At 39.2% G+C, this 20735-nt stretch overlaps 3 protein-coding genes across 5 annotated transcripts; all 3 read left to right on the top strand.

The window, feature by feature from the left end:
- The first annotated feature begins 2379 nt into the window (after window positions 1-2379).
- On the top strand, window positions 2380-3590 carry SmD3 (small ribonucleoprotein particle protein SmD3). Its single transcript, XM_034334631.2, has 2 exons — window positions 2380-3249; window positions 3329-3590. The coding sequence occupies exons 1-2, from the start codon at window positions 2934-2936 to the stop codon at window positions 3439-3441; spliced, it is 429 nt and encodes a 142-aa protein (XP_034190522.1). The 5' UTR covers window positions 2380-2933; the 3' UTR covers window positions 3442-3590.
- Window positions 3591-3693: 103 nt separating this feature from the next.
- On the top strand, window positions 3694-10382 carry LOC117608889 (adenomatous polyposis coli protein). 2 transcript variants are annotated; one of them, XM_034334614.2, is made up of 9 exons: window positions 3694-3779; window positions 3892-4825; window positions 4893-5037; window positions 5638-5789; window positions 5906-6236; window positions 7434-7863; window positions 7928-8179; window positions 8797-9030; window positions 9936-10382. In XM_034334614.2, the coding sequence occupies exons 2-9, from the start codon at window positions 3970-3972 to the stop codon at window positions 10062-10064; spliced, it is 2529 nt and encodes an 842-aa protein (XP_034190505.2). In that variant the 5' UTR covers window positions 3694-3779; window positions 3892-3969; the 3' UTR covers window positions 10065-10382. The 2 variants fall into 2 exon arrangements, with proteins under 2 accessions (XP_034190505.2, XP_034190506.2); XM_034334615.2 differs by lacking the exon at window positions 3694-3779 and having other exon boundaries at window positions 3786-4825; window positions 7976-8179.
- Window positions 10383-13425: 3043 nt separating this feature from the next.
- Osi23 (DUF1676 domain-containing protein Osi23) lies at window positions 13426-18220 on the top strand. Of its 2 annotated transcripts, none has more exons than XM_034334623.2 (4): window positions 13426-15013; window positions 16188-16489; window positions 17162-17322; window positions 17563-18220. In XM_034334623.2, exons 2-4 carry the CDS (start codon window positions 16188-16190, stop codon window positions 17865-17867), a joined length of 768 nt encoding a protein of 255 aa, XP_034190514.1. In that variant the 5' UTR covers window positions 13426-15013; the 3' UTR covers window positions 17868-18220. The 2 variants fall into 2 exon arrangements, with proteins under 2 accessions (XP_034190514.1, XP_034190513.1); XM_034334622.2 differs by lacking the exon at window positions 13426-15013 and adding an exon at window positions 15617-16092.
- Window positions 18221-20735: the final 2515 nt, after the last annotated feature.

A 20735-nucleotide genomic window follows, 5' to 3' on the forward strand; every position in this document is an offset into this window, starting at 1 on the left:
CTCAATCTTTTCATTTATGTATGCTTATCGGTGTAACTAAGATGTTATCATTTTTTTTATTCAATCATTTTTAATGGAAAGGCTCACCTTGGCCAATACATTTGACACTTTGTTACATTTGATTTATTCAAGTGTTGGACGCAAATGCCATTTTGAAAGACACTTGTCATTTTCCCCTAGATAAAGAATTTTAATTACACCATGTATGTATATATATATATATATATTGCATGTATTGAAATCATACGATTATTATTTGAAAACATTTCTTTTGTTGTGATCCTTCCAATGAGCACCTACGTTTAAAAAACCGTCTCGCATGCCATTTATATACGTATGTAGTTTGTTGGGACTCGTTGCCGCGAAAGAGTTTCGTTCTGGCTTAGATTGAAGTATAATATCGGTAATATTAATGGAATGGTTGGGCCTTCATCCTATTTCAGGCATAGCATATTTTTCTAAGATGTAACGGTGTAATCCTGCCAGAGCTGCCCCTAGCTGAAGGGCAGGTGGGCTACGCGTCCCGGGCTCCACGATTAGGGGCTTCCACGTCTGAAAAAAAAAAAAAAATGTTACTTTAGAATGAATTTCAGGAACGGATCCGGATGGGGCCCCGTTACCTCTAGGGGCGGCTCTGAATCCTGCCTATAGTCAGAAGAAGATAGGTGTGAGAGAATGGAAGAAAATTTGAGATTGGTTAAAAAGAACGGTGACATTCGTGCTCCTCGGCTGACTATACAGGGTATCTCAAAAACATTGTATACTGTAAAAACTATAGTCCTTGAAAGTTGAAAGGTCCTGTACCATTTTGCAATTTACAGCTTTGTTTTTTCAATTCTTCACGCCGCCATTATTTAAATATATAAGGTGGTAGACTGCAAAATGATAAAGCACTTTTTCATTTCAACATCCATGTAACCTTTTTTGAGACACTCTGTACAAGGACGTAATGATGCTTGTAATTATTGCATGATTGATATTAGTATGTTTAAGCGATTAAAAATAACACGTCGATTTTAATATATATTATATATCATTACGATTTACCATCCTTTGAAAAACCGCTTTTAGCTCTTAGGTTCTTTCATGGTTGAAAATGGACACGTTCTACTTATTTTGTTTTTGTTTGATATACTTCCGGATCGTTCCTCGTCCACAAGTTTAATTAGTATTGTCAATTACGAAAATACGTGATGTTAGTTGAAAAAAACAAAAAAATTAGATAAATATAACAATAGGTACGAAATAGAGTACATTGCCTCTTAAAATGAAAGGTTTACAGAAATGGTTCCACTTTTTCGTGTCCTTGTAACCGTCCATGTAATGCTATCTTCTAGGCTCCGCTAGGGTATCCTGTTGATGAGTCTGCATTAACAGGTTCAGGATATGTTTTCTGTTTTTTTCTTTCTCTTTCCTACAGCTCAACCATGATTACCTTCTACCATTTCATTTTGATTTTGGGCATCCGAATCATTCATGACGGTGACCTCTATGCTGAAGTCTGGTGTTGAATTGTTTCTTCTAAATTATTTGTAATTAACTCGTAATAACTTTCAATAAACACTAACCTTCATTATTAATGAAAAAATAAACTTTATACAACACTTTTATCAATAAACTTTATATTTGATAAGTTTCAACGCTCTTTCTTCTTCAGACTTTCGAACAAATTCTTATTAAAAAATTTATGTAGATGATGGTTGGTAATGCAGTGAATAAATTTAACGAGTCACTGTGTTATCATATTTGAAATAAAAGTTAAAAGAATAAGAGTGGAAATGTAAAAATTGTATGGAGGAATAGGGAATTATTTAGGATGATTGTAAATATAAGTATAAAAATTACAAATAAAAAGAATAAAAAATTAAAAAAAGAGTGAACAGAAATGATTGGTATTGTTGTAAAATAAAAATTAGTTGTTGGTTTATTAAAATTATTATTATGAAGTTTGTAAGCCTTGAAATAATCTGGAATGCTCGTGCCTGTCTTACCAGCCCTTCTTTTACCACACCTTGCATTCATAACTGAGAACGGATAATTTTAACTCTCTTTGTTTATATTTTTTATAAGATGGAAAAATTATTAAAAGTTTGTCAAATTTGTCGTTCAAAAAGACCGCCATAAATTAAATATTTTTAAAATTCGATCCAAGCACCATCTATACAAAAATGGCGGAAACTACTCAACAACTTACCGTCTAAGTTTTCGGAACATGTAGCGGTCGAGGTCGATAAGGAAGAAAATGTCCATAAAGAAGAAACTGTCGACGCCGCCTTTATTAGTCGTTTTCGCTCATTATTTATTTTTAAAAACAAAATTCAAATAATTTTTCTGAAATGGAAATAGATTTCATATGTCTTGGGAACCCAATCGATAAATTGCCGAGTAGTTTCCGCCATTTTTGTATAGATGGCGCGAGGATAGAATTAAAAAAATGTTCAATTTATGGCGGTCTTTTTTGAGTGATTAAATTTGAGATTATTGTTTCATGGGCAATTTGATTTTGCAATTAATTTATAATTAACGTACGACACCACCAAAGGCTTTATAATGAAGTCTTTATCTGGTGATATATCGAAGTAATTTGCTGTTACCGTCAACTAGCGTTAGACTGCTGCAGTGCAAAGTGTTTTACATTTTTATATTAGAATAGAGCAGACGGTATCATTTTCGAGGCACAAATTCAAAATCCCTTGAAAACAAAGGCATATTCAATCTTGTTGGATCTGTAGTCATTGCTCCTATATAAGTAGCGTTAAGACGCACCGCGAGAGGACACTGTAAACGTGTGTACATGTTTGAAAGTGAGGTTATTGTACGCGCTTGATATTTGTAAACTTTAAATGCTTATAATATAAGAACTTCTTAATTTTGAATAAATTAAGAAAGTTTTTAAGCGTTAACATTTACGTTAATAAATTAAGATAATCACAATGTCGATTGGAGTACCGATAAAAGTACTCCATGAAGCGGAGGGTCATATCGTAACCTGTGAAACAAACACCGGTGAAGTTTATCGTGGAAAACTAATTGAAGCCGAAGACAATATGAACTGCCAAATGCAAAACATCACAGTTACTTACAGAGATGGTCGAGAAGTAGAATTAGAAAACGTTTACATTAGAGGATCTAAGATTAGGTTCCTCATATTACCAGATATGTTAAAAAATGCACCGATGTTTAAAAGACCTGGCGGGAAAGGTTCAGGAACTGCTGGCAGAGGAAAATCGGCTATTTTACGTGCTCAAGGTTCATTTATATTTTAATCTTACATTTATAAGTTACAACCAATTACATTTACTAATATATTAACACATTTTTATTGCAGCTCGTGGAAGAGGTAGAGGTCAGAATCAAAGAGGTAGAGGTACTGGTTCGGCCCCTTGGCTTAATCAACAAAATCAACCTGGAGGCTCTCAGACAGGAAGAGGAAGAGGTTAACAGTTTCTATCTATAAGGCACGGACGTATAAAACAAAGGGGTTGGAGTCTGTCGAACATTGTTGATCATTGCAGAATGTGTCAGAAAAGATCCACTTTTGCGCGCAAAATTTCTATGTATATTACATATGTTTTTTGACAAATTAAACAAATAAAACAAGTATTTGAATATATAATAATAAATACACATCATTGTCCACCTTTTTCTGGTTCTTTTTCTTCCCGCTCGAGGTTAAGTTTCCCTAGATCTAGGGTTTAATCAACCTATAGTATGAGAAGCCGCCGCAGCCTCGGTATTTAATACGTCAGGATGTCGACCCTTGCGGTTCGCCACACGAGGTAATTAGCGTCAATGCCAGGCTCACCAAGGATGGTGACAGTAATTGATCATTAACATTTTCGAAAGGAATTTGATCATTTGGACCCTATATGTTTCTTCATTGATCGGCAGGTAAAGGTCGTACGTGTATAAGTAAGAAACAGAAAAGATTTTCGAAACAGAAAGTAGCGGCTGAGAAAATTGATTGGTATGGAGAGAAGTACCGGGCGGAGGTACGAAGACGAGACAACCGAACAGCCAGTAGATTATAGTAAAAAGTATCGGGAAAGAAAAACAGGAGGTGAAAATCATTCGATTGAGAATTCAACCCGAACCGTTCGATCTTGCAAGAAAGAGTACAGGGAACGCGACTCCAAAGTAGATTTATTTGGAGATTATGCCGAAACGGATCTCGATCAACCGACAGATTACAGTTTAAGATATGCCGAGGACGATACGGACGACGATGAGAAACAGAGTCCTGAATATTTTCCAGGCAGCGTACAGGAAGACACTATAAAAACATATTGTACGGAGGGAACTCCGTATGAGACACCTTTCAATTTTTCTACCGCCACTTCCATGTCCGACTTACGTCTTGAAGATACAAAAGAATCTGTGGATTCGCAGAAGAAACATAATAAGAAAGTCCACGATCATGGTCGCAAGGAAGATCTGTGCTTTGAGCGTGCTCTGTCTTTGAATTGTAACGAAGAGCAATCTCTTCTCGTTGAGAAAGAGTTGAAAACATCCAAAACTTCTCAGACTCGCAAGCCTAGCTGCCCTTCCCCTGAGAAGTTGATTAATTACTATCAAGCAGGGACACCGGATGGTTTCTCACGTGCCAATTCTCTTAATTCTCTTAGTAGCGCCACGACGCAAAGGAACAATGTCACTGGAATCATTTCTAAAGTATCGTCCACAGATTCTTCGGAGAAAGCTGATAATGTGTCAGATAGAGCAGAGCGTAGCGGAATTGCTTCTAATATGAATGGATTACGTATATCGGATGAAACTGATAGTCCCATAGAAGGAAAAAGTAACACTAGAGTCGTAGATAAAGAAGGTTTGTTATGTTATTATATGTTTTAAATAGAGAATGTTATAGAAAATGATGTTTATTATGATTTCAGGCAAGATGGTCACATTTAGTAGACAAGATTATTATGCAGAGCAAACTCCATTGATGTTTTCACGTTGCAGCTCTCTTGGTTCATTGAGTGGGTTTGAACAGCATTCGATACATGATGATCGCAGTTCCGTCATAAGTGATTTTAGGTAATTTATATACTCCCTCTGTTCCATAATAATAGTAGGAGTTGATGAATTTAATTTGTCCCATAATAATAGTAGCAAAAGAAAATAAATATAGAGCGCATTTATTATAAAAAAATTAGATTAAATTAAACAATAAATTAAAAATATTATTTTTAATTTTTATTTTGAGTGTTCAGATAGTTTCTGGATTTTTCAATAATTTCCTTTTGCAGCTAACATAATTGCACCTTTCTGTAACTTTTAGTTTTTCTTTTGATGCATCAGGAATTGGACAATTTTTTTCATCCTACTTTTATAATGGTTTGATATTCAATTGAAATAAAATAATTGATTTCGATCAGCGGATGAAATTATAATAATAGTTATAATTCGAAATAATGTAGGTTAACCTAAAAATTGAAAGATGTGTCAACACAAATGACAGATGTCATGAAACATTGATTCTGATTGAAAGCTTCGCAATTTTGCGCTACAACATAACTTACAGCTGCATTTGCCAATAATTCCTGTTTAAATATTCGCTTGTTACTATTATTATGGGACAGATAGAGTATTACTTGAAAGAGAAATAATAATTATATGTAAATGAATTTTGTACAGTCGCAGGACTAGTGGTGTTGTGTCGCCAAGCGAATTACCAGATTCACCAACACAAACTGTTCCTCTGAGTCCTCGTGATCATAAGAGTCAGTGTACGGATTTCATAAGCAAAATACCAGAAGAAGCAGTAAGACCGTCGGTTCGACATTTATGTATGCAATGCTATTGATTGTCAGTGAAGAAATAATTCAAACTATCCAGATTGAAATATTATTTGAAAATTGCACGTTTCAATGTACATAGTTTTCTTAACGAATGTCGTTTTCAGCATATTCAAAGTGTCCCGTACCAAGAGGCAGTGTTTTTGAAGATGACATCGCCACCTTTAAAGAAGAGTCAACACCCATTGAATTTTCTACGGCCACTAGCCTCAGTTCTCTCACTATTGATGATGAATTGAAGATTACAAACAGCTCCAAAATGGAGAACGATTTGAAGAAAAACTCGAATGATCTTGGGAAAGATGTTAAAGAAACTTCGTCGGTAGAAAAGATAAATAACGTTGAAACTGAGAAGGATCAAGAGCAAGTCAGCGACGGTGACGAAGATGACGAAGATATGTTGGCTGCATGCATCAGTATGGGTATACAAAATAACAGGTATATTTAATGGCTTATTTTACTGGTCAGTTAATCCCTTTTGGTCAGTATTTAAATATGAAGTGTCAGTATCTTTCCATACTGACCATTCGCTATTTATGTACTAACCTAACCTTTTTTTTTAACGTGGAGAAATCTTGCATAAGACACCCTGCCACCTCCCCCCCTGGGGGAGGTGGATTCTTACCAATTAAAACCCAACGGCGGCCTCCTTTGGCGTTGAGGGGAGGCTGCGGGTCCTATACTGGACTCCCCTATTGTCGACACCGAGGACCGCACCCGGTGTCGGCTCCATCTCGGGGGACTGCGTGCAATGACGCCCCGGGCCCCCAGTCCGGGACGCCTGCAGATTCCGCCTCGGTCTTACCTACGGGCTGCGGTGAGGCTGAGCTGTGCCCCCAGCCCGCCCGCACGAGATAGACCGAGGAACCATATCACCGCCGGCTTCCGGTGCCGGCTGCACCGCGGGTCCGCGTGCAATGGCGTTCATCTGATGCCTGAGGCCCGCCCAGTCATCCCCCTGGGGGCTGAGGCGAGCCACGGCTGGCCACCCACCAGGAGGAATATTTGGGCTGCGTTGCACCCCTCAAAGGGGCCAACGCCTACTCCCTACGTGGGAGGGTCCTACCGTTCCCCGTCCGGAATCACCGGACCCCCCGGGGTGGGCGAGGCCGGGCCCCCGATTCGGAACGGGTTCCCCGCTCGCTCACCACCGAGTCCGATCCGGGTCCGGGCTCTTTCATCTGGGTGGGAGGGTACACCACGACCCCTCCTACCCCAACAGTCCACCCCCGCGGTCGAGCCTCCCGGAGGCTCGACTTCTTTCCCTGGGGCGCTAGGGCACGCGGGCCCTGTCGCCCGTATACCCCACCCCTATCCGTCGCGTCGGGGAGTGAATAGCGGTCGGCGTCATCACCCCCCGTCTCCCTTATGGCGGCGGGTCCCACCAGGGTGGGTACTAACCTATCCTAACCTAACCGTTTAGTATTTTTATACTGACCATTTTGGTAATAAAATACTGACCGAAAGTTGATTCATATACTTACCGAAAATGGATTTAAATATTGACCATTTAATTTGTTGCCATATTTAATATCTTCTTGAAATGTTGAGGTGGACTGTCCTCCTCATTCTAAGGCTTTAAATCATGCCAACGAAGACAATTAGAAATATTGAACATTGGTAAATGTATTACAGGTATAGACAGTCTTTCAAAACATCAACTGTACAGAAATCCGTACAACCTGAATCGTCCAACATGCTAGGCCGGTGTCAAAGAGCACCTGCTCTGAACAGATTGGAATCCAGCATTCCTGTCACCTCGGTTGACACTCCGGCAACAGCTGCTAAAACAAATAAAACTGGTATAGAAGTTGTTGCCGCTCCGGACACTGTGCACGTGTATTGCACAGAAGACACCCCAGCGGATATTTCTCCTGTAGGCTCGCAGTCGAACCTTTCAGCATTGTCTATGCCAAGCGTTCAGGAGGACGTTGAGAAAATTGAGGAAGCCAAACCTTCCAGTGAAGTTGAATGCCAGAGAAATGATCTGTCAGACGAGAGCTCCAATCTTTCCGGAGAGGATGAAAAAATTCTTCATGAATGTATTCAGTCGGGAATACCAAAGGTATATATACTTCTTTGAGACTTGTTAGCTCCCTGAGGTATTTCTATTAATATTCGAAATTTAGGTTCGTCAGATAACGCCTCCGCTAACGAGCTGCATCCCTTTTGCACAGAAGACAGAAGCTGTGTCACAGAGATTCAACATATGCGGTACACCATCATCTTCTCCCGTAGAAAGTGGTAACAGAAACCCTGCTCTTCGTAAACCTCTCTGCCGTACATCGTTGGAGAATGATAACGAGCTTTCCGATGACAGTCCTAATCATTCGGATGACGAAGCTATCTTGAGCGAGTGCATAAGAGCAGCAATGCCCAAGGTTTCCTTGTTACATTTTCCTCTTAACCCTTAACATACCAAGGGGGGTCCTCGAAAGACCCCAGAGGGTGATTTTTGCTGACTCTGCCGTAACTATATCAACAAATTTATTCTTGATATTTATATCTGTCCCGGATCCGTTTAAGATAAATATTACAAAATTAGTGCTATAATACGTCCGCTCAAAAATATAAAAAAAAATAAAAACACACTTGTGGTTCCGGCAGAGCCCCAGTTGGTACACTATGTTACATATTTGGATTGATTTATTTCTTGTTGAATGCATTGGCATCTATGGTATAATAATGTGGGGGTGAGCGCGGACCCGTCCATTTATGACCAGGCGGTTCCCTCGACTTAGAAATAAAAGGGAGCTGCTGTCTTTAGGCCCACAAAACCGCGGCCCAGCGGCCAGCAATGCTTATTTAACTGAAATATATTTTTAGACTTCCAAAGAACCTAATTTGAGTAATCTTCCACACTGAAATGTTCAGAAATTTTAGAAATACCATGGGGTCCTCAGGAGACCCCGCTTGGTAAAGGGTTAAGGGTTAAGGGTAGTCAACTACCAGAAGCTTAATTTGCACCTGACCGTATTAACATTTATGTTAATTTTAGGTTAGGTTGAACATTTCATCACTGATATCACAGTCATTGCCACAAACTATGGACAAGTCGAAGGTGACGAATTCGGTAAAGGTGTCTTCCTCGACCGCGTCATATCGCCACCCAGAGTATAAAGAAAAGAAGCATCAGCCGAAGAAGCCTGTAACGTTCGAGGATAACCTGAGTCTCTCAGAAGAGGAGGAAGATATTATCTTGGCTCAGTGTATTAAATCAGGCATGCCAAAGGTGAGTATACTTGGTTTTTCTAGACACGTATCAAAGAGAGGTTAATATCAGTGAAATCTCTCTAGTTGTCCGTAAGCTGAGAAGCGAAAATGGACAATGTGGGCAGGATAGACAGGATTTTTAGAGCGAGAGTGCTGCGGCTGCTTTTGATCTCCGGCGATAAAAGAGAATGATAACATGAGAGCCGTAGCAGCCGAGAAATTAACAGCAGTTTAACTTTCTTATTTTTAGAATTTTTTAGTTGCAAATTGTTTTAACATATTGGTACAATTTTTCTGATTAAAATGAGACCAAACATGACATAATTTGGACCATATGGACGAAAAAAAATTGTACATAAAAATAAAGTAAATATGCTCCAAATTATATCGCGTTTGGTCTCATTTTAATCAGAAGAGTCTGGCCAATATGTTTACAAAATCCCTAGGTAAAAAGACTAATGTTAAGGAAATTATAGTGCTTTATTATAAACTACCAAACTGTAACTCTCATCAAAGAAGCCGCGTCGCGTATTGCGTGACTGACTCGAAAAACAAAACATAGGCGCCGGGTGAGAAATACACGGTAGGGATGTGGGAGTAGCCGATATTACGGGCTCGGGAGGGCTCGGAGAAAATCGGGCGGACTCGGGCGGATGTATTAACAAGTACTTGAGAGTTGGGTCGCGGCCCGCGGGAGCTCGTCCGAAGCAGCCCGACTGTACCCGACCGAACCCGAAATAGTCGGGGCTACCCGACTGCGCGCATGTATCGGACGCCCGCCCGAACCCGCCCGATGTTTTCCGAACCGACACATTAGTCGGGCCGCACATCCCTAATACATAGGCGACGGACACTATCGGCAGGGCAACAAACGGACAACTAGAAATATTTTACTGTGTACTAATTGATTGTTATCTTCCATAGGCACTGAACGGTTCATTGAACTCGTCTTTAACTCATGGACGACGGGTCGCTGGGACAGCATCGCGCGGAGTGGCGTCTGGCTCATTTTTAACTCCTACCGCGCTCTCCTCTGAACGTGCTCCTATATAGACGGTTTTTCCTATCTATCATTTCTTCTTTTTATTTCAAGGAATATATTGCAAGGGGTAACGGGGACCGTAGTATTCTTTATACGTAGTTCAGCGAGTTCCCTCAGCAAATGCCTAGAGGCAAGTGTCATCTGAAAGGAACGAAGAGCATGGAAGATCGTAATGCAGTAATCAAGGACAATTATTTTGATGTATAGTTGGAATTTATACGTTTGCAGGGCCTAGAAGGAATAAGGAGAATTGTTACATAATTGTTCTACGCGTTAGCTGTTGAAAGACTGAATACTTTTTTATGATAATTGAGTGGAATGGAATGATGGAGATTGTGTGCTTGATAGAGCGAATATAGCGATTGTCTAGAGTCGGTAGTTGAGGGATCAACTTGGATTTTGATATTTTTTTTTTAGATAATAGGATTTTACATTCAACAACAATGAATTTAATTTTCATACCTAATAAGTATATAGCATTTTATACTATTTTATTTGATCCGAAGGTTAAAAAATCTGTGCAATATGTTTATCCATACACGAGCCATTGATGCTTTAGCTTATACTTATTTGAACTATACAGGGTATCTCATAACTCCTATAACACCCGGAAATGGGGGATTGCTGGGGTGATTCTGAACAACTTTTTCCTTTACCAAAATGTTGGTTGAAGCTTCGTTTTTGAATTATTAACGAAAAAGCACTAGCCAATAGGAGGGCGCGTAGAGCGCGCACCTAACCTCGGGAGCGTTGGCTCTGAAACGCGCTCGGACGTGAACAAACGCAGTGGCATAGCGTGGGTATCGAGAGAATCTTGCGACAAATGTTAAGCCGAGTATCCACCTGTATCCAACGCCCGTATCGTATCACCGTTCCGAACCCTTTTGAATAGGCAGACGTTGCCTCGTTGCATGCCACGGCGTGCTACGGCTCGGACAATATTTTTTCGTTTCTTGATAGAAACGGTTCGGCAATAGGACTGGGCCACTACAGGCGAGGAGTTTCGTTTTGCTGCGTGCCGTTCCAAAGGAACGGAGGCAACGGACCTATCCGAAAAATTTGTCGATTCTTTGCCGTTGCATCGAAGGAAAGGTTTATGCATTTGCACTTGAGATAGCGTTTCGTGCCGTCACTTGGGTTTCAATTTATTTGAAATCTTGCGGTATTATTGGATTCATTTCAAAATCGATGAAATTATTTATGAACTTAATCTAATTTAATTTAGACAAATTTTATCGTCTAAATATATTTAAACAGATCAATTATCTTCGGTGATACGCTGTACATAAAAGAGCAATGTTAATAAGAACCTCTGTGATTATTGAAAAAGGACAATGTTAATTTTCCAGAGATTTTTCCGTTGCCAAGTATCGAAAGTTCTATTGGGTTGTGATACGGAGGTGAAGGAACGGGCCGATCCGAAAATTGTCGGTTTCTTGCTGTTCAAAGGATAGGTTCGGAGACCACTTGAAACGTAAAAACAACATACCCAGGCGAAGGCCCGAAATGCTATGTCAAGTGGAAACATGACACTTGAGGCTCGAGATAATATGATCTGGAATCGGATATATCAGTGAGATAATACTAATGCAATGACTGAACTTTGTTATTTTTCATTTTTTTCTTATAAAACTTTTACCAAGATATTTGTGACGTTTTTCTGATTAAAATGATACCAAACACGATATGGTTAGGACAATTACAATAAAGAAACAGCATGCAGGAAATCGAAACTTCTCGCCTATAGGAGTTTCTTTCAAGAAACGAAGAAATATTGTCCGAGCCGTAGCACGCCGTGGCATGCAACGAGGCAACGTCTGCCTATTCAAAAGGGTTCGGAACGGTGATACGATACGGGCGTTTGATACAGGTGGATACTCGGCTTTACAATATCAATCATAGTGTCCATTCGTCTAGTGAAAAAGCATTGACTGGAGTACACTGAGTTGCATTGAACTTGTCGCAGTGAAGTTGGCCACGCATTCACTCACCGACGCGGCGTGAATGCGTTAGTGAATTTGTAGCCAACTTCACTGCGACAAGTTCAATGCAACTGAGTGTACAAGTTTAACCGCAGCAAATATCATAAATCTAATTATTTAATAAAAGCGTTAAAATAATTAACATAATCATCTGATAAAACCTTTAGAATATTCAATAATTTATTTGAAATTACAAAATACACTAGACGAACGGACAGTATGATTGATATTGTACAGTATCAATCATAGTGTCGGTTCGTCTAGTGAAAAAGCACTAAAGGGGAAGGTTCCCCTACCATCTTATGTGAACGAGGGGTCACGCGCGAGCGCGCAGCCATTCCCCCTCAGTGCTTTTTCACTAGACGAACTGACACTATGATATTGTACATCGTCTTAAATTAAGAACAATGTGGAATTAGTCGCACGTTTCCCTAGATACCCACGCTGTGCCAATGCGTTTGTTCACGACCGAGCGCGGTTCAGAGCCAACGCTCTCGTGCTTGAGCGTGCGCTCTGATTGGCCAGAGTTTTTCGTCATTAATTCAAAAACGAAGCTTCAACCAACATTTTGGTAAAGGAAAAAGTTGTTCAGAATCACCCCCGCAATCGCCCATTTCCAGCTGTTAAGGGAGTTATGAGACACCCTGTAGATATCTTCGTTTAGTTCTGTAGTATAAGCGTGAGGAATAATGTGCCTTAACCTCTTTGTCATTGCGTTAATATTATGATGAAGAACCCTAATCGAATACTCCTATTATATAATATTTGCTCCATCATATCTTTGCTAAATTCATTTCTTGTTATTAGAAAACTATACTGCGGACTGTTTAAACGTATTGTATAGCGAGGAGCTAGGTAATCCGGAATTCAAAAGTAGATATATACACTACTTTCTGAAATGTTTGAAGAAAACTGTTATCTCGTTTCTTCTAGTTTTTTATATGCGACATTTTTTTAGGGTTAGCCCCGAAAGGGTTACCCTGTTTCTTTAGAGAATAGTAGTGATGGCTAGAACTGCTACTTGTGAATCACGAGTGATTCGATCACGTTCGTTCCTAATCACGATCATTTTTCACAGTGATTCGTGATTTTTCATGCTCTCTTCTGATTGGTCGAAAGTAAAAACCGTAATTAACTGGTAACTTTTGACTAGCCAAAACTTATGACTAACTGAACGTTCTTTGTACATTATGCTCGGATATTTCTACAGGGTGTCCAACGACTACGTCAACAAAATGTTGTTTGAAGCTTCGTTTTTGAATTATTAAGGAAAAACACTGGCCAATCCGAGCGCGCGGGCTCAGGGACGGCAGCGTCACGGGCTTCGCCTAGATACAGAACGAACCCTCTGATTGGCCAGTGTTTTTTGCTAATAACTCGAAAACGAAGCCTTAATCAACATTTTGGCAAAGGAAAAAGTTGTTTAGAATCACTTTGTCAACCATCCCTCTTCGGTTGTTGACCTAGTTGTTGGATACCCTGTATACAAGCTATATTGAAGCATTTTATAAAAAAATAGTTGAATCAAGATTAAGAATTACGAAGAGCAATTATCCAACGATCGTGATTTAACTCCATTCTACGATCACTGTGATAAATCACCGTTAGTGATTTTGCACGCCATCTCTAGGGAATAAACTGTTGAACTTGTAGAACATTGCGTTGTGAGATTTGAACTTTACCCGATAGAAACTGCATTTCCTTTGCGTGCAATATATCTTGCCGAAGCATCATTGCGACTGATTTCTTTGAATCATGTGATCAATTGTATGTGTATACATTTACATTTTATTTTTCTTAATGAATTCATAAATACTTTTTACCGCTGCTTGTGATATTGTGTTTTACAGAAGCAGAAGGAAATATTATTAGGTGTAGAAATTAATTCGGTGCCTTTTCTTTTTTTAATTAATGGCCTATTTTCAAGAAGTTATAGTAACTACAATTATTGAATTTATTCTTATCGATATCATATTCTCGCGCCATTTTTCAAATTCACAAAAGCGCGGGAAAAGTATTCGAATTTAAAATAGTAACTAAGAAAGTGTAATATTAAAGGCGTCGAATTAATCTGTACACCTAATATATAGACAGAGATTTTCTTGTTTCACTCTGCTTAGGCGCTTTTCTATATTACAATTGTTAAGGTATTATTACAACATCAGTAATTAATAAAGTTTGAAACTTTTGATTTATTGTAAATCGTTTTCTTTATAGGTTTACCGAGAGCCAGAAAATTGATCCCCTATTTCGTTATATGTACGTCTGTGAGTGTGTTTGATAATTGATGCTATTGCACACTATCATTTATTGTACAGTATATAAGTTGGCGAATAGCAATTTTTGCATTGAAATATCAATTTCCGCACAGGTATAGCATTTGAAAAAAGAATTACAGCTATTCGTGTAACATCTGTTGTGAAGAAATAGATTCTACATTAATATAAATGAATTTATTGAGCTAAATATATTTTACAGTTTTCTATACAATTGAACAATTAATCTCTCTTTTAATTCTTTGCACGTAATAATAATAATTAAAAAAACAAACAAATTTACAATTTTATATACCTCTTTGAACACTAATTAAAACAGTATTAATAGAATAATAGATAGTACACTTGAAGAACAAGATGGAGTAGCCCACAGCAGAAGATATTTCTTATCATTGAAACATTCTCCTAACGAGTTGAATGAAATTCGAACCTGTCAGTGGAAAAAATAATCGATGAGCCCAGTACTGTCATGCAACCTTGGCTAGTTCGTTGATGATTACAGACCAGATTTGCTGGAGCATAAAAAGGCGCCGCCTTTTGACCGCTAGCATGTTGCCCTTCGATGAGTCGTAATCACTACCTGGCGACTCTTCTAGCCTATTTCCTGTGTTTATAAAATCTTCAAATACCCACCGTTGCCCGTTTACTGTAGTACGACCGGCTTGGAGAACACATCTCCGGTGGTGCGCCTCATGTTCAGAGGTAAAGGAAGATTTGTGTTTATATCTGACTGAAACTAGACAAATTCTATTCATTGTGAGACAAAGAGAACCATTGGTAGAGTATACCTGGAACAGTTTTAATTTCAAGGACCAACTTTGCCTGATTTATTCTTAGTTCCTCTCTGAATTCGATGTAAAGTGCTGGTAAATTAATTAGTTATCCATTGAAGTGAAATTACATCAAAGAATATCATCGGTTTAATAATAAAATGGGTTTAATTGTATTTCTGGGCTGTTCGATGCACTTTCCAACTGTCAAGTCCTCTTTAAGTATCAACTAACAGAATAATTAATACAGTTATTGAGAAAAGATAGAAGGTAATGATAGGTGCAAAAAGAACAGACGAGACAGGTAGAAATAATAATTAATGCTTCAGACGTTAGCGAGCATTGAGGGTACAGGGTAGGGATGTACGGCCCGGCTAGTCGGGTCGGTTCGGAAAACATCGGGCGGACTCGGGCGGACTCGGGTGGGCGTCCGAAACATGCGTGCAGTCGGGTGGCCCGACTATTTCGGGTTTGGTCGGGTACAGTCGGGCCGCTTCGGACGAGCTCCCGCGTGCCGCGACCCAACTCTCAAGTAAATACTTGGTAATACACCCGCCCGAGTCCGCCCGATTTTTTCCGAGCCCACCCGAGCCCGTAATTTCAGGTACCCGCACATCCCTAGTACATGGTAATTCTCTCGCTAGTGGACCCAAAGGAAGTGCCGCAACAATGGAATGAAGAAGTCGACATCCCATTTGTATCATCGCTTACTTGGCGGAGGTGGCCCCTGCAGCGGAGACGGCTGTGTGGGTGAAAATATTCTGTTCTGCTCATTACACACATTTTCACGCACACAGCCGTCTGTGCTGCAGGGGCCACCTCCGTGTGGGGGGGGTCCCGGTGTGTTCTTCAGAGGTCCCGGGACCCTCCCTATAGCCCCAGTGCTGGCCACCATGGGGATTTTAGCGAGTAAAAATCCCGCACTACCTCCAGCTCCTCCCCAGGGGGGCTGGAGGTGCCTTTGGAAGATTTCCCCCACGTAAAAAAGAAATAAGGGGCCACCTCCGTCAAGTAAGCGATGCCGACTTCTTCATTCTATTGTTGCCGCACTTCCTTTTGGGTCCACTAGCGAGAGGATCACCCTGTATGAATGTTGTTCTGTGCAGATGCACCCTCGTGCATTCTATACGCTTGCACTCATGCTTCTCGTGGCTGGTGACGTTGGATGCGACGACAAAACGAAATGGTACGTTGGCCTGCAGTCTGTGTTCAAGAATTGTCCGCTGGAGTCTTGGAGGAACGCGGGTCAGGACGAATTTATGGAGAAGCTGAAGAGGTGCATACAGGAACACGTGTTGGCTGTTCTGGATTCCATCCTCGTGAACGATGTTATACCAGTTTTCGACGGCCTCTACCTAGTGCGATTCCAACAGGATAGAACGAATTCCACGGATAACTATACCAATAGGTAACTCGCCCTCCAACAGCAATCTACTTTGTAACTAATTTCATCAGAGAACAGCCTCACTTAAAACGTTTAACATTCTTTTATTAAGAAGTTGTTCAAGTTTTCGTACAGGGCGTTCAACAACAGGCGGGAGATTTTTTAAGGGGTGATTCTAGGGATAAAAATAAGACGAAAATCAAGAATGACGAAATAGCGTTTGCGGCTTTGTTTTCCAGTAATTAACGTTTAAATATTCGAGTAAAAAGCGCCTGAAACCTGCAACCTACCCAGCACCGACGACTGAACGTCAGGTCAGCAGGGGTCGGTACAGTTATAACCAAGAAGAGAAAGCCGAATGCTGCAGTACTGAGAAACCTTCGACTATATACCTTATACATTGCTTCAATGGGTATATAGTCAAAGCGAGAAATAGAATAGCACGAGGTAAGTTTCTATTATTCAATGATTCTTGGTTATGACTGTATCTACCCCTGCTGACCTGACGTTCGTCGGTGCTGGGCAGGTTGCAGTTTTTCGGCGCTTTTGACTCGAATTTGGAAAACAAAGTCACAAACGTTATTTCGCCATTAATTTTCGTCTTATTTTGATCCCTAGAATCACCCCTCAAAAAATCTCCCACCTGTCGTCGAACGCCCTGCATATCATGAAAGTAATTGTTCGCTGTTTTCTCAGTGAATTAGAGGACGATACAAACTGGACAGCGATGATCTTGAAACGGCTAATAGGCGTTCTACGTACACACGTTTTCAAGGTCGATGTGGACCACCTAGTCGACAGCACCCTTTCACCTGTTAACAATTCCGAGACAGAATTAAATGGAAACATATTTGAAGGTTGGACTGCAAATGACAATATGTATTTTAGTTTTAGTATAATATTGATTTTCGCTTTCATCCTTGCAATTATATCTGTTGAAACTTTCCTTCCCTTGACAATTGTATGCTTTTATGAAACTTCCAGTTTCAAAGTTACTTGGTAGGTTGAAACATTTTAACGGTATCCATTCTGAAGACATTAAACTAGTCTTCTGTTAATATTGTGATATCAGCATGCAGAAGTGGTGTTTTTATCAGGTCGAAGACGTCGATTTCGTCGCAAATACAACAACGTATTGCCGTTCATGATGATGGGTTTCCTGTTGATGGGTTCCATCCTCGTGCCCATGGGTTTCCAGTTTCTCGCCGTTCTGGGTGGCAAAGCGTTATTGCTAGCGAAGATGGCTCTAATACTGTCCAGCATACAGGGGCTGAAGAAAATTGCGACGAACGGTGTGAATTATGGACTGTATCACACCCAGGTGGATGGCTGGCACGACAGAAGCCATATAGAGACACCCTCGCATCTAGATTTACCTTTCCAACCTCATATTCGTCCTTAAACCTCAGGAATATTCCTATTAAACCATTTTCTTTGCCGAGGGAGGTGGCTCAAACTTAATGCTTAGCGTTAATGCGCTGATATATGAATAAAATGTTTGCAAATTGTGCTTGTTGTTAGAGTATGAAGACTGCTAAATGTTACTTTCGAAGCGTTCACACTGTAAATAAATGAGAAAATCCGTGTTGGGATGCGAGATAACTGTAAAGGGCTCTCTGTGGTGCGTTAAATGGTACCCGTTATCGTTAACACTATGTAGGATTCTAAAACAGACTTGGAGTTTTTCTTCAACTAGCCCCTTGTAGTATGCTTCCCTACAGACACCAAGAAACCTTCCGGAGAGGCGGCGACGCACGGTACATGTATTTAGAAAATTTCTATATTTTTAATAAGGTTAATTTAAAGAAGCTGAAGAACATTAACACCAATGTAAACGAGGAGAATTAAGAAATGTTTTAACATTATGTAGAATTGTAAGACAGACTTGGAGACTTTTTCTTCAACTAGCCCCTTGTAGTATGCTTCCCTACAGACACCAAGAAACCTTCCTGAAAGTCGGCGACGCACGGTATACGTACTTAGAAAATATCTATATTTTTAATAATGTTAATTTAAAGAATCTGAAGAACATTAACGCCAATGTAAACGAGGGAAATTAAGAAATGTTTTAACATTATGTAGGATTCTAAGACAGACTTGGAAACTTTTTCTTCAACTAGCCCCTTGTAGTATGCTTCCCTACAGACACCAAGAAACCTTCCGGAGAGTCCGCGACGCACGGTACATGTACTTAGAAAATATCTATATTTTTAATAATGTTAATTTAAAGAAGCTGAAGAACATTAATACCAATGTAAACGAGGGAAATTGAGAAACGTTTTAACATTATGTAGAATTGTAAGACAGACTTGGAAACTTTTTCTTCAACTAGCCCCTTGTAGTATGCTTCCCTACAGACACCAAGAATTTAAAAAATTTTTAAATTTCTAGTAATAAAGTCACGTTGATATCCCTATAACAATTGTTTTCTGGTGAAACGACACAAGTAATTGTGGTGTCGTTTAAAGAACTTGAAGAACATTAACGCCAATGTAAACAAGGGAAATTAAGAAACGTTTTACTTGAACAAACAATCGACGACAAAGCGATGGTAAGAGAGCAACTGTGAGTGAAATATCACGGCAAATCTCACGGACGTGATTTAATCAAATTCAGAGGCATCACAGTGAATAATTCAGTTCTTCTTTTCGTTTCGAACGCATCAACTTCTATTCTTGTTTAACGATGAATACACTTTGTATAATCGATAACCTTCGTAAATACGACATCCTCCCATCGCGGTATTCTTATTCATGTTCAATTAAAATATTTATTGCTCTTTCTTCTTCAAGTGTTTCGACCTTCCCACCTTTCTTTCTTAATCCTAAGACCTTCGGATCTTTCTTCTCCCATTTCTTTTTTTTACATAGTACACAGTGGCGTTTCAGCTTCAAAAAATAAAGAAGAGGTATCTGAAAATAAAATATGAGAACAGAAAAGATTTTTCTTGCTATAATATACAGTGGAATAACTTTAAAGCAAAATAAAACTGTAAAGTTTGGAGAACAAGGAACTGCTAGAATCAATTAAAAAATTACAAAAAATCATGGATACCTTTTAATTTAATTTTAGATTGCTTTCTAAATTTTTCTTTACGTTTCGTACCTCTGTGTCACCATTGACCCAGAATAGATTGGAATTCAGATAGAAAAGTCTGAAAATGATACCAGAATCAAGAATCTATGTTATCCTAATGAGACAGGGCCGGCGTAACTTTTTGCGGGGCCCGGTTCAAAAATTTTGGGGAGCCAAAATACACATTCAAATCCTATACTTAAATTTCACAATAAGGAATTATTTATTATAAGTAACATATATTTTTTGTAAAATAAATATTACATAATTTTTCTCGCTTTTTTCGCCGCAAAATCTTTGATTGCGTCATCGAAATTGATTGATTGATTGACTTATTGATGACTGAAGATAATTTTTTATTAGTTTCAACCGCGGGGCCTTTCAAAACGCGAGGCCGGGTTCCGGGGGGCGCGCTGAACCTGCCTCGCGCCGGCCCTGTAATGAGATTAGGGGTAAAAGTAATTGGTGCTAAGATAAAATGTTTCCTCCAAAAGTGTGTATAGTACAATCCGCGGTCCTTGGTACAGTTTATAGCCATTACTTGTGCGGATAAATATCATGGTCAGAGGACTTAATTGATCCTGGTCACGAGGCTCGATTCCAAGGGGATGAAACGTAAACGTTTATGTTGCCCATTTCACTTATGGCGGCAGTATTTGAATATCATTCGGATTAAGAAAACCACGATAAAATTGGTGTACAGTAGTTCACCCATAATAAAATTATCACCTTATCCCATTAACTGCCAAATGTTTTTTTTTTTTGAAATTTTTGGCTGGATAAGTGTACGTAAAAAAAAAAAAATCGAGTATCCCCCTCCTTTTCGTAGTCGGATAAAAAATCCCCAAATGGGGAATAATCCACACTAGTGGAATTAATTCTGGACACTTAAATTTTTACTTAAATTTCTAATTTATTTAAATTAGAATATATTATATTCTAATCATTGTTTTCTAATTTCAGGGCGTCGCTTATATAAAAAAATTAGTAAAAAGACTATTTACAGCCATACTTATAATATACAATAAAAATTACAATTTCAATGCATCAAAGGAGGTAGAAAAAAATTAATTTCTCAGTTTAGATTTTTTTTAACTAAAATTTTCAAACATTTACAAACCAAATCGTGCGAAAATATTAAGTATAAACATTATAGATTATAATAAAAATATTACAGTATTAATTTAGCATAGCA

The sequence above is a fragment of the Osmia lignaria genome, chromosome 8 (genome assembly GCF_051020975.1).
Source record: "Osmia lignaria lignaria isolate PbOS001 chromosome 8, iyOsmLign1, whole genome shotgun sequence".
Lineage (NCBI taxonomy): Eukaryota > Metazoa > Arthropoda > Insecta > Hymenoptera > Megachilidae > Osmia > Osmia lignaria.